Source organism: Rattus norvegicus, chromosome 3 (assembly GCF_036323735.1).
Source record: "Rattus norvegicus strain BN/NHsdMcwi chromosome 3, GRCr8, whole genome shotgun sequence".
Lineage (NCBI taxonomy): Eukaryota > Metazoa > Chordata > Mammalia > Rodentia > Muridae > Rattus > Rattus norvegicus.
In genome coordinates, this window is record NC_086021.1 from 152129937 (window position 1) to 152144756 (window position 14820).

The 14820-nt window shown below is 45.9% G+C and overlaps 1 protein-coding gene across 2 annotated transcripts in view; it reads right to left on the reverse strand.

Moving 5' to 3' along the window:
• Nucleotides 1-830: 830 nt before the first annotated feature.
• Nucleotides 831-14820, reverse strand: part of Ovol2 (ovo-like zinc finger 2) — a 29721-nt gene continuing 15731 nt past the window's right edge. For both annotated transcript variants that reach the window (NM_001415680.1, NM_001106519.2), the window contains exon 4: nt 831-1585. In NM_001415680.1, the coding sequence (NP_001402609.1) occupies nt 1269-1585 (317 nt within the window). In that variant the 3' untranslated portion in view covers nt 831-1268. The remainder of the gene's footprint in view (nt 1586-14820) is intronic.

Here is a 14820-nt window from a genome sequence, read left to right on the forward strand (position 1 = left end):
GGCTCTTCCTCCTGCCCAGTAGTCATGGGAGTACCACAGAAACCACCTCTCACCCACTCAGCTTGTGGTTTCCCCTTTTCCCTGTTGTGTCCAAAGGTAGACTTGATTGTTAATCTCTCCGACATCTAGGAATGGAGCTCCACAGTGAGGAGGGAGGGGGCTATGCTCAAGGTCATTGCATTCCCAGTCCAGTGCCCTGAAGGAAACCTGTCTGCTGCCTAGCCTCCCAGCAGAGCTGCCTCAACTGGGGTACGTCATGCCTGGGCTAGCTTCTCTTGCTCCAGGGTTTGTCATAGGCTTCACCCAGGGCCAGCTTCCAGGGAGGAAGCAGGGCCCTTCATCCAGCAAGTCCTAGCTCGTGAAGCCAAAAACCACAGGAACCCCAGGGTCATCAAAAGAAGAAAGCAATGAGTTCTCAAGGCTGTGCCCCAAGGCATATCTAACCCGAGTCTCTCAGTGCTGGGTTTCTCTCACCAACCACTGCTCTACCCACCTGACGAGATTTGCCTCTTCAAATCCTGTCTACCAGGACAGAACCATCAACCACCCTCCAAGTAACTGAGTCCAGTGTTTTGTCACACAAGCCCTCAACAGGACAACTAAAACTCAAACACTATTTTGTTTTAGGGCTGAAGAGATGGTTCAGTGGTTGGGGACACTGACTGCTCTTCCAAAGGACCTGGGCTCAAATCCCAGCACCCACATGGCAGCTCACAACTGTCTATAACTCCAAGATCTGACAGTTTCACACTGACATACATGCATGCAAGCAAAACATCAATGCACATAAAATAAAGGGAAATAAATAAAAATTTAAAAAAGAGAGGTTTCACACGAACATTTCATTTATTAAAATAATTTCTGTAAACTCTTTCAGAAAGAATATACATTTTCCTTGTTCGGGAAGTGTTTCAAGGCACCATAAGATGACTGTCTCTTTAAGAACACCCCTCTCTCTATTCATATGTGAAAATTCTATTAGGAAAAAAAACACACATAACACACAGAGACACACACACACACACTCACACTCACGAACCCGTATGTGACCTCAACCACCAAGAAAACAATAACACAGGGTACAGGGCCTGTTTGGCAGAATGACTGACAACTTTGGGGTGCTCCTTACTGTTGCAAAAGAAAAGAGAGGTGGACTGAATACTCGTCACTATAAAAAGATCCAGGGGAGCAGAGGGGCACGCCTCAGACCAAAAGTCCAAGTAAATGTGGCACCGGCGTCTCGTCTCTCCTCTGTCTTTCCTCGAGCTTCACTTTTTTTCCTCCTCTTCGCTCAGGGTGGAATTCTCCTGCAGTGGGGATGTCAGCTTGTTCTGCATAAGGGCCGCCAACTTTTTGGAAGTCTTTTTGAGAAACGTGCTACCTGGATGGGCACTGTTCACATGCAGGTACAGGTCCTCCTGGGTGGGGCCCGTGTAGCCGCAATCCTCACACACATAGAGTTTGTCCCGACGTTGCTTGTAGGCATACTGCTGCTGTACCCCATGGATCTTCTTCAGGTGGGACTCCAAGGAACATCGCTGGGTGAAGGCTTTGTAACACACCTCGCATTTGTAGGGGCGAATGCCTGCAAGGAGGAGGGGCAGACGGTCACTTGTTGGTCATAGCCAAGTCCCAGCCTCTCTTCTAGGAAGCCATAAAAGCCTCCCTTGAAAAGACCTTTGATGATGTGGGGAAAGTGGGGCCGGAACCGTCTACAAGGTACTTGAACAAACCTAACACACGTGGGCGCCAATGAGCCAGAACCACCACTTGGCTCTGGGAGAGAGATGAACAATCTCTCATCTGACTTAACTGTCTCCCTTTTAGCGGCCAGGTCAACACTGTTTTCAATATATGTACTGTCAGTGTCCCAGGAAACAGACTCTGAGACAAAGATCCTAGAATAAGTTTATTGGAGAGGCCGTCTGAGGAAGCAAGGGTTAGGCAACGAAGGACAGAAACGGGGAAGGGAGGCAGGCAAGCGTTCACTCACACTATGCTAAGCACTGCAGAGAAGAGATGAAATGAAAGACCACCGGGTAGCCGGCTGGGACGACAGCTAAGCTGGTAAAAGTGCTTGCTTTACATGCCCAAGGCATGGAAGTGGTGGCTGCTAGGTTCCAAAGCACTCCCCTTGATTAATGTTAAAACTATGACCTTTACAAGTCTTAATACAATAGCATAGTGAAAGGGAAAGAAATCTGAAACATTTTCCATTTGCTCAGAACTATGCATCAAGTCATGCTAAGTAATTCATTTACTGTAGTAACACGTGCCTTTAATCCCAGCACTTGGAGGCAGAAGCAAACAGATCTCTGTGAATTCAAGGCCAGCCTGGGCTATACCACAAAACCATGTCTCTAGTTTCTGGGAATCAATGGCAGGTGGATCCCTGGTACTAACGGGCCAAGTGAGAGACCCTTTCTCAGAAAATGGTGCCGTGGGAGATAGGGGGGCACAATAAGACAACTCAATGGCTGACTGAAGGAGTTAGCCACCAAGGCTGACCCCTCTGAGTTTGGACACCAGAACTCCTACATGGTGGAAGGACATAAAGAATTGGCTCCCATAAATTGTCCTCTGATCTCCAAAATCACACATGACATGCATAGGCAGACATACACACACACACCTTATACTTTATGTGCAGGAAATAAATGTTGAGAGAGAACATAAGAACATACGGGGGGTGGGGTACAGAGTGGCAGAGGACACGACATCATTGGCTTACCTCTGGCTACCACATGCGTGCGATCACACATGCACGCACACACAGAGATGACTTACTGTGTCATTTTGTTTTTTTTTTTTAAAGCTTTATTCACTTATTATATATAAGTACACTGTAGCTGTCTTCAGACACACCAGAAGAGGGTATGGGATCCCATTACAGAGGGTAGTGAGCCACCATGTGGTTGCTGGGAATTGAACTCAGGACCTCTGGAAGAGTAGTCGGGTGCTCTTAACCGCTGAGCCATCTCTCCAGCCCATCATTTTGTTTTTTTTAAATGAACTGTTGTAAGCAGTGGTAATCCGTAATTTCAGTTAGAGTGTGAGAGCCTCCTGGGCTACCCAGTGCAGGGGGAGTCCATCAGAAGGCAGTAGGGGGATATTTAAATTTAAAATCAAAGCCAAGTCTGTTATATCACCCGAGGGAGATGGAGGTAGAAGGATCAGGTGTTCAAGGCCAACTTGAGTCATGTGACTACATAAGACAGGTCTGAACGATAAACAATAAATTTAAAAATAAAACTAAAAAGGTCCCTTTCGGGGCTGGGGATTTAGCTCAGTGGTAGAGCGCTTACCTAGGAAGCGCAAGGCCCTGGGTTCGGTCCCCAGCTCCGAAAAAAAAGAACCAAAAAAAAAAAAAAAAAAAAAAGGTCCCTTTCTCACTTCATACATGTCTCTTCCCCCAGCCCAGTCATCAAAGAGTTTCTTGGGATTGTTTACAATTCATACAAAATTATGAACATGTGTTAATAACATGTACATGTTATCAAATCTGTCTTAACGTGTATTTAATTGCTCAGGACATGGTCTGAAGGAGGACTTCTCAAAGTCTCCTTGAAAGATTCTACTCGGCAGCCAAGATTAAGCAAGTGAGTTTATACGCTGCCGCCTAGTCTCTTTAGACCTAGGTTGGGCTGTGCTTAGTTTGAGGTAAGAAAGGTACTCAGAGCACTGCAGCAAAAATCCTCACCAATCACCCAATCGCCAGAAAGAATGTTGTGAGCCAGCGAGGCGACAAGCCTGTCATGCTAGCATTTGGGAGGTTGACTTAGAAGGATTGCCACAAGGGGCTGGAGAGATGGCTCAGCGGTTAAGAGCACTGACTGCTCTTCCAGAGGTCCTGAGTTCAAGTCCCAGCAACCACGTGGTGGCCCACAACCATCTGTAATGGGATCTGATACCCTCTTCTGGTGTGTCTGACATCAGAGACAGTGTACTCACATACATACAATAAATAAATCTTTTTTTTTTTTTTTTTCCGGAGCTGGGGACTGAACCCAGGGCCTTGCGCTTCCTAGGTAAGCGCTCTACCACTGAGCTAAATCCCCAGCCCAATAAATAAATCTTAAAAAGAAAAGGATTGCCACAAGTCTGAAGTCAGTCTGGGCCGGAGTAAGATGCTGTCTCAAAACCAAAAGAAAGAGGGCAAAGCTGAGAATTTGTGCTTTGTTGTTGAGATAGGGCTTGACCTTGTCATTCTGGGTGGAACTCACATAAGATCCCTGCCTCTGTCTCCTGAGTCCTAGAACTAAAGGCAAGAGCCACCCTTGGCTTCACTGTGACCTTTTCAGGTGCTGGAGAGGTAGCTAAGGAGCGAAGAGAACTGAGTGAGGAGCTAGGTTCTGCTCCACCATCCGTACACACAGGAGATCTGATGCCTTTTCCTAGCCTCCAGACCTGTACTGCGTACTACAGACATACGTCCAGACAAGACGCCCATACACACAAATAGATGGTCTTCCCACACGTGCGTAAGACTTACTTTGACCTATTCACACTATTACCTACTTCTTTTTTTCCCAGAAAGTTTTGGAAACTAACAGGATTTTTCTTTTCCCTTAACCTTTTAATTTGTTCTTCGTGAATTTTATATTGCTCGCTCCAACCCCATTCATCTCCCAGTAGCTTTGTGTCCATCCTCTGCCCTTACAGCGCCCCAAAAAGAGAAAAAACAGAAAATCAAAAAACATCTTGCCACAGAGGCTGTCACAGTGTGTCCCACAGTATACACTTTTGTCCACACATCTCTACTCTCAATGTTCATTGCAACGAGCCATTGTTCCGGTTCGAGGCCTCTGGCTTCTGCTACACCATCAATACCGGATCCTCACGGGACTCTTCTTGGATACCCTGTTGTTGCCCTGTGTCATGGAGATTCTGTAGCTTTGGATTTGTACAGGTCATAGATGAGAGGTGTTGGGATGGACTCAAAGGCCTGGATTTGGGCCTTGGAGGTAACTAAGCTGGTCACCTCTCCAGCTGTCCTGCGCCTGCACCTCCAAGGCAAGCTGTCCTGCACCATCCCTGCTCACCCAATGCCAAAGCTGGCAAGGGGTGGAGGTCAGTCCTTCCTCTCTCATGCCCTTGGGGAAGCTCATTTTTGCCTTTACCTCCAGAATCAACTCTACTCTGCTGTCCCGTGAGGTGCAAGGCCTACCCTGGGCGTTCTGCAGGCATCAAGGGTGAGGAGGGGGAGGGCATTTCTCTCTCACCCACCCCATGACAAATGAGGATCAAGGCCCGCTCACCTGAACTCACCCCCCCCCCACACTTCCTCTTCTCTTTCTACTTTCTACACGAGAGAAGCAAACAATATGTGTGAGTCACTTGCCTTACTTCAAATGAGATGACATAATTTCACTGTTTATGGCTATATGATACTCCACTGCATCTCCAAGAAATGAACACTTCTGGCACTTGACATGGAGCTTCCTAGTGCTAGGGTGACTCAGAGACAGGCAGGACCACACTCAGCCTAGCCTGTGAAGACCTTATCACCTTCCCTGTAGTCTCGAATGCATAGTCTGCACATATCTTCTATGGGCAGAGCACCCAGCAAGGTCTGAGAAGGTCAGGAGATTTCAGGGGCCCTGCATCACCTGGCCAGGAGAGAAAGGGGCTGACAGAGTTTCTTTCCCTAGGAGGATACAGTAGAGGTTGCCGAGTTTGGTTTTGAGGCTGGGTGTTTTGTGATATAGACAGAGAAGGAGACGTACCATAAAAGCTCTAGTTATGACATTTCTAACTTATAAACCTGTTCCCTGCCCAGTGTTCCTGCTTCCTCTTCTGACTATAATCTCACTGCTGGCAGACAGATGTTTTGTCAAAAAAAAAAAACACCTCCTTCCTGGGCTTGACTAAACTCTGGTCTCCAGGAGCTCCTGTTTTCCACACCTTCAAGGGAATGGAGGTGGACTCCTGTAAAGAGGATCTAAGCCCCACCCACAACACTGAGGCCACGCCCATCATCTCCCTCTCTAGCAAAAACCAATCTTGTCCTAGTCAAAAGAAAAGGTTGGGGCCAGATTGGGAAAAGATCTTTACCAATCCTACAACAGATAGAGGGCTTATATCCAAAATATACAAAGAACTCAAGAAGTTAGACTGCAGGGAGACAAATAACCCTATTAAAAAATGGGGTTCAGGGGTTGGGGATTTAGCTCAGCGGTAGAGAGCTTGCCTAGCAAGTGCGAGGCCCTGGGTTCGGTCCCCAGCTCCGGAAAAAAAAATGGGGTTCAGAGCTAAACAAAGAATTCACAGCTGAGGAATGCCGAATGGCTGAGAAACACCTAAAGAAATGTTCAACATCTTTAGTCATAAGGGAAATGCAAATCAAAATAACCCTGAGATTTCACCTCACACCAGTGAGAATGGCTAAGATCAAAAACTCAGGTGACAGCAGATGCTGGCGAGGATGCGGAGAAAGAGGAACACTCCTCCATTGTTGGTGGGATTGCAGACTGGTACAACCATTCTGGAAATCAGCCCGGAGGTTCCTCAGAAAATTGGACATTGAACAGCCTGAGGATCCTGCTATACCTCTCTTGGGCATATACCCAAAAGATGCCCCAACATATAAAAAAGACACGTGCTCCACTATGTTCATCGCAGCCTTATTTATAATAGCCAGAAGCTGGAAAGAACCCAGATGCCCTTCAACAGAGGAATGGATACAGAAAATGTGGTACATCTACACAATGGAATATTACTCAGTTATCAAAAACAATGACTTTATGAAATTCGTAGGCAAATGGTTGGAACTGGAAAATATCATCCTGAGTGAGGTAGCCCAATCACAGAAAAACACACATGGTATGTACTCATTGATAAGTGGCTATTAGCCCAAATGCTTGAATTACCCTAGATGCCTAGAACAAATGAAACTCATGACGGATGATCAAAATGTGAATGCTTCACTCCTTCTTTAAAAGGGGAACAAGAATACCCTGGCAGGGAATAGAGAGGCAAAGATTAAAACAGACACAGAAGGAACACCCATTCAGAGCCTGCCCCACATGTGGCCCATACATATAGAGCCACCCAATTAGACAAGATGGATGAAGCAAAGAAGTGCAGGCCGACAGGAGCCGGATGTAGATCGCTCCTGAGAGACAAAGCCAGAATACAGCAAATACATAGGCAGATGCCAGCAGCAAACCACTGAACTGAGAATAGGAGCCCCGTTGAAGGAATCAGAGAAAGGACTGGAAGAGCTTGAAGGGGCTCAAGACCCCATATGAACAACAATGCCAAGCAACCAGAGCTTCCAGGGACTAAGCCACTACCCAAAGACTATACATGGACCAACCCTGGGCTCCAACCTCATAGGTAGCAATGAATATCCTAGTAAGATCACCAGTGGAAGGGGAAACCCTGGGTCCTGCTAAGACTGAACCCCCAGTGAACATGATTGTTGGGGGGAGGGCGGCAATGGGGGGAGGATGGGGAGGGGAACACCCATAGAGAAGGGGAGGGGGAGGGGCTAGGGGGATGTTGGCCTGGAAACCGGGAAAGGGAATAACATTCGAAATGTAAATAAGAAATACTCAAGTTAATAAAAAAAGAAAGAAAGAAAGAAAGAAAGAAAGAAAGAAAGAAAGAAAGAAAGAAAGAGAAAGAAAAGGTTGGGGCTGGAGAGAGCACTGGCTGCTGCTCCAGAGGTCAGGAGTTCAATTCCCACATGGTGGCTCACAACCATCTGAAATGGGATCCGATGCCCTGTTGTGGTGTGTCTGAAGTCAGTGACAGTGTACTCACATAAATACAATAAAATAAATCTTGAAAAAAGAAAAAAAAGAGAAGAAAAGGTTGGTTGGGAACCAAAAGCACCATCTGCTACCAGACATAATTAACCTACCTGTGTTCCAAAGTCCAAGGCCACTGGAAAGCCAGGCGCTGAACATCTGCCACTCATTAACGGAGTCCGTGGTCAATCTGTTAACCCTCGCCACAGCTCAGTCACCTCACCCACAAAATGCAGATGGTTCTCACACCCAGCATGGCTGCTCTGAGGACTAACTGAGTTATCACAAGCACAAGACTCGGCAAACGCTGAGCACTCAACACGACGAAAGCTCACCATGCAGCATGCCATGCAGGCGTCAGCTGCCTGCTGCATCCCTAAGTACTTATTTGTCTTTCAACCACACCTTTAGTTATGGATTCTGTATTTCCCACCAAAAATGATTTTGAAAAGATGTGGTCCCGGGCTGGAGAGATGGCTCAGCGGTTAAGAGCTCTGCTCTTCCAGAGGTCCTGAGTTCAATTCCCAGCAACCACATGGTGGCTCACAACCATCTGTAATGGGATCTGGTGTGTCTGAAGACAGCTACAGTGTACTCGTATACATTAAATAAATAAATAAATAAATAAATCTTAAAAAAAAAAAAAAGATGTGGGGGTTGGGGATTTAGCTCAGCGGTAGAGCACTTGCCTAGCAAGCCCCTGGGTTCGGTCCCCAACTCCGAAAAAAAAAGAACCCTAGGTGGCTGGCAGAGTCATCCCTCACTGCCTGCTCTTTTGAAATCTCTACCCTAGGCCTTTATTACCTAGTTCATACACACACACACACACACACACACACACACACACACACACACACACACATACATACAAACATACATACTACATACATACACACGTGTGCATTCATACATACACATATACACACATTCATATATACATATGTCTATATATGTACACACACACACACACACACACACGCACACGCACACGCACACGATCTTTTGGGGAGCTGTCACCAAAGGCTTGAGTTTTTCATTCTTTCTGTTTGTTTATCCCTAACACTAAGTTTCATATCCCACATCTCCAGGTAAATCCCCCTGGAATTTTCTGTTTGCTCTCCTTCCTCTAGGTCAAATGTTCCTTTCCTGACTTTGCTCCAATTTCGAACTCCAACAAGAAGCTCCAACACTGGCCTCCTGGCGGGAGCCTCTGGGTGGGTAAGTAGGTGATGCCCGTGAAACCCGGAATGTTCCCGCCCTTTGGCCTAGTAAGTTCACTTGCTCCAGGTTCCGTTAGAGATAGACTCACATGTGGGCAAAGGATAAACGAGAAAATTCATGGTGGCATTGCCAGAATTAAACAAGACAGAAAAGCAATCAGAAAATGGAAGCAAGTGCTTCTGGGAATTAGGAAAGGCCTGTGATAGAAATGGTCATGGTTTCATATTAAATGGACTATGATGAAAAGGAGTAAGGCTCATCCACCATGCCGACACCAAAGGGTCCCCAAGGTCTTCCCACGAGCAGCCACGGGCCTTAGAAGCTTCCAGGACAAACAAAACAAAACAAAACAAAACAAAACAACAACAACACAAATGGCATATCGTGAACTGGGGCTGTACAAGAAACTTGGTGGGTTTTTTTTTTAAATCTCATTTTTCACTGTCCCCACATACAAATACATTATCTTTATTTAGGTAAAAGCAAATGTATATTTTAAGTTAAAATCTAAATGACCAGGCTGAGGCAGTGTCACAGGAGAGCTGGGGCTGCTGAGGACTTCTTCAGCTAGCAGCCCTGCCTTAAACTTCTGATCTGCATTTTTCCCAATCCAGTCAATCTTTCTCCTCAGGCCCCAAACAAAGCCACCATTGTCCTCTCTGCTTTAGTCAGGCTGGGGTTTGTTTGCCTTCTGGTCTCATTCAGCATGGCCCCTGATAGAAGATAAGGCAAGAAAGCCCCTAGTCCTGTGGGAAGCCCCTCCCCAGCCCTCACCTCAAATTGGAATTCCTCAGGTTCTCTCTATGGAACGCAAGCCACAGGAAAGGCGAGAGCCTTCTTCAACCAGAGGTATAAGGTTGTTTTTTTTTAATGTTTTCCTATAGTCTAGGCTGGCCTCAAACTAACTGTGTCGCTGAGTCTAACCTTGAATATCCTGCCTCCACTTCCCAGGCGATGTAACTACAGGAGTGGGCCTCCGCCCTGGTTGTATATGGTCCTAGAGATTTAATTCATCGCTTTGCACTCTTCACCCCTGTGAGTGCCTCAGCCACACCCGATTTTTCCCATGGGTTCTTGGGACCAAACCACAGGCACTTACTGTTTGAGCCAGTCTTTTCATTTTTATTTTTTTTTAAGATTTATTTCTTTTTAGTCAGGCATGGTGGCCATCTCAGCACTTGGGAGTTTGAGGCTAGCCTGGCCTAGCTATGAAGTTCTAGATCAGTCAGAGTTTCATGGTGAGACCCAGCCTCAAAAGAAATAATATTGGGGTTGGGGATTTAGCTCAACGGTAGAGCGCTTGCCTAGCGAGCACAAGCCCTGGGTTCGGTCCCCAGCTCCGAAAAAAAAAAAAAAAAAGAAATAATATTGATGATAATAATAATAATAACTTCATAAAACATTTATTTCTATCTTATGTGTATGAGCCTACATGTATATCACGTGAGCACAATGCCTGCAGAAGTCAGAAGGTGGCATCAAATTCCCTACAGATGATGGCACGCTACCACGTGGGCACTGGTAATCGAACCCAGGTCCTCTGCAAGAAAAACCAAGTGCTCAGGCTGATCTTGAACTTCAGTAATCCTCCTGCCTCAACCTCTGCATGATGGGATTAGGCGCATGAGCCACCACACCGTCAGAGCTGCAGGTCATCTTTCCAGGCCTAATCAGTCATTATGGTGACTGACACTTGCTTTCGTTTTTTATGTCACTAAAACCTTCCACAGCATAAGCATTCATTTTACCAAATAGGAAAACAAAATACTTTCAATGAATGTTGCATCTCAACGAGGTTGGTACCTTTGGGGCATCGAAATGTGTGACTGTGCACACCCACCAACTCCTAGGTGCTGCCAGGGGTCTTCAAACCATACTGAGTAGTGTGGACACGTGGGATGGAGTCCAGCATGTGTGAGGGTGGGTTAGCATTTTTTTTAATGTCTATACCACACTCCCCTGCCTTCTCCAAGCGTTCCAAAGTGTTCCAGCTGCCACACCTCTTACACCTAGCTTCACAGGCTTCAGTCTACTCAGTACTTTTTACTGAAACACACAGCTCCCTCTCAAAATCAAATCATTTCTGTCAACAGGCAGCCATTCTTAGGCAGGAACCCTAGCTGGCCTAAGTAAAAAAAAAAAGCCCAAATCCAAAAGAATGTTCTGTAAGCACAGATGTGTGGTGCTTCCCTCGGTCTGTGAACTTAGCATACATGTTTTGGTTTTCTGATGCTCAGTGTTCCCCTCTCTCTTTCCACGTGGGTGAGTCCGGCCTCTGTGATCCTGTCCCTGACACTGGACTAGAGAAACATCTCTGTGACGTATATGGAAGGTGGACCCACTTCTTAGGCTAATGCACAGCCCCAGTGCACATGAAGGCTGACAGCTAAGAGCTCCTAGTCATCCCCTTCTCCTAGGATTGGACACCAGCAATTAACTTTCCCAGTGACGGGTGTGAAAACTATCCTCAGCCACGTCAGATTGAAACGGGTCTAGAAAGGTCCCCGACAAACGGTGGACAGGACAGCATCAAAGGAAAACCCTCAGACCCCAGTTGCCTTCACTGCTTGACAAGTTTGTCCCAGGAGCTCGCCTCCATAAATCATCCTAACAAGGAACTGCTTCCGGCGCGCAGGGCCCGAGACCGTTTAGAACAAAACCGCTTGCTACTCATTTACAGATTGCTTTCATGGCGTTGTTGATTCTGGCTTGTTTGGTTTCGTGTGTTTGTGGTGGGCGGGGGTGTTTGTTGCTTGTCTAGAATTCCCTGCTTAACGCAGGCTGTCCTGGAACTCATGATGCTCCAGGCTTCTCCTCCCGAGAGATTACAGGCGTGTACCACCATGACCAGCGACCAACAAATACAGTTTAAAAATGCTACGGGCTTTTCCTCCACACCAGTGTGTTTATTCAGATATTTAATGAACCACCATCTGGATCACGCCCTTGCCCCCTAGCCTGGCTGAACCCTTGCCTGGAGACAGACAGACACACAGACACAGTCACACAGACACAGACACACACACAGGCACACACACACACGGAGACACAGACACACAGACAAACACACACATAAACGGAGACAGACAGACACAGTCACACAGACACAGACACATGGAGACAGACAGACAGACAGACACACATGGAGACAGACAGACAGACACACACACACACACACACATACACACACACACACACACCACAGAGAGCTAGAAACAGCAGAAACAGGCACAGGGACAAAGAATCCTGTGGTTACTTTTTTCTTGGTGAAGTCATACCCAAAAAAGGATTCCTAATCTTTTCTTTCATCTGTTTAGATATTAATGTAAGACACATTCAGGCTCTGGTTTCCCTGAATCTTTTTCAAGAATTTTTCTTTGAATTTTGGGTCTCTAATTAGATGTCCTCCGCAGTTGCCGGGATGCGAAGAGATGTTGTTGGTGCTAAGGGTGAGAGGCAAAATTAGCCTGATTGTCCGTCCATTCGTCTTTGCAGAATTTACCAACACTGCTAACCCTTCTCTAATGGCGGTCCCTAGGATTCTTTTGCTAGGTATTTAAAATGCTAAGTACGGCTTGGTCTTTTTGGACTCTGTGCAAACATATCCTTCACCCAGCTGTCTCCCGTCTTTGTGTTGAGTGTCTATATCTTTGCTTCTGACCTAAATATAACACTTAGAATAGTCAGTAGAGAAACCCCAATGCTCACAGCTAGACCAAATGCAAAGAGTAAGTTTCCACTAAAGTCTAAGATGGTCTTTTGGAACCAGCGAGGTTGGGTAGCACGAACTAACACATCCAAGACCTCTCAAATGTTTTCTGTAGTACAATCATGTCTATGGTTAAGACCAGGAGACAATCATAGCCCCTAGCCCCATGGCTTGCTCAGGTCACTGACTCCACATGTTTGTCACTAGATAAGATAAATGTAGCCCCTAGCTTCTCTTTATGATCCAGTAATCTTTGGAGGCATACCTCCACTAGCACAGGAGTCTGGGCATGGAGTCGGGTTCAAGCCATCCCCACAGTGCAGATTGTTCATTACTTTGAAGGCAAAAGTTATCATCAAAACTCTAAAAATGTCCAGCCAACAATTTCAACTATTATAGTGCTGTCCAACAGCAATTAAGGGGCAAACTACTTTAAATTTCTAAATTTACTAATGTAAATTTCTAAAAGGAGTCAGGTACAGTGGCACGTACTTACAATTCCAGTACTCAGGAGGCTAAAGCAGAAGGTAGAGTTCAAGGCCAGGCTAGACTACAGGGGACCCTCTCTCAAAACAGAAGTAAACAGAAACAGATGAGATTCTTTGACAGGGTCTCACTGTATTTCCCTGGATGGCTTAGGACTCCATATAGACCAGGTTGTCTAGAACTCACAGAGATCCTCCTGCCTCTGCACCCCGAGAGATTAAAGAGATTATCTTCAACGCTAACATTTTAAACTTCTTTTAAACATTAGCAATTCAAAGTGGAATCTACATTAAAATTTGAGGTTTTTTTTATTAAGTCTTCAAAATCTAGTCTTAACTCAGCACATCTAACTACATCTAACTGCTGCTAATCCCAAGGTAGGAGCTTAGCAGCCACATCCAGCCAGTGGCTGTGGTCCAGTCAGACTCCGGAGGTGCCTCTCAATCACTAGAACGGCTGATTCAAGGCTGGCCAGGGTTACTCTGTGAGTTCAAGGCCAGTCTGAACAACATAGTGAGGCCATTCTCAGAATATAAAATTAAAACAGGCCTGAGATATAGGTTAATGTTAGAACACTTGTTCAGTGTGTCCAAGGCCCTGGATTCAATTTCCTGTATTAATTACTTCCTTGGTTAATTAATCTTTAGAGACAAAAAACAAAACAAAAGAAAAAAAAAACAAAAAACAAAAAGACGGGCTGGAGAGATGGCTCAGTGGTTAAGAGCACTGACTGCTCTTCCAGAGGTCCTGAGTTCAAATCCCAGCAACCACATGGTGGCTCACAGTCATCTGTAATGAGATCTGATGCCCTCTTCTGGTGTGTCTGAGGACAGCAACAGTGTACTCAAATATAATAAATAAATCTTTAAAAAAATGTTTAAAAACAAAAACAAAAAGACAAAAACTTTATAGTCAGATTCAAAGGAAATACAAATCTCATTTATATCACCAAGTTAAAAGACACTCATTTTCATTAGAAGTCATGATAGTGACTTCCCTTGGAGGAAAGCAGGTTAAGGGAGAGACCTCTAAGGCTAGAGGTATTCTGATTTTAATGTGGTTTTAGTTGCAGGACTCTAGGACTAGTCATTGGGGCGTGGGATAATATAACTTCAATGCAAAGCTCAGTTTAGTGGAAAAAAAAAGTTTTTGTTTATTTTTTTAAGGAAAGGTATGGCCAGGTGTGGTGGCACACGCCTTTTAACCTCAGCCCTTGAGAGGCAGAGGCGGGCAGATCCCTGAGCTCAAGGCCTGTTTGCTGAGATCCAGGATAACCAGGGCTACAGGGAGAAATCCTATCTCAGCCCTCGTCCCACCCCTTACCTCCCCAAAACCCCACAAAAAGGTGTCTTTTGTAGACCAGTCCACTTTTTAATATGAGGACGCCTTTGCCAGGCCGGGGAGGCGGCTCATGCCACCACACTTAGGAAAAATAAACCATGATAAAAACTAGGAAAGAAAATGGAATACGCAGGACCTAGGAAGGTCGGGGTGGGGGGTGGGGGGACTGACAGGGCTGAAGGCTTCATCTGGAAAGAGCTGTGGGCATTTCCCCTTTTTCTAACACCCGGGGGGAACTCTACATTCTCAAAGAATTTGAGGGATGGGGCCAATGCACACAGCGAGAGGCTGCTGGGAGGGTGGGTGGTG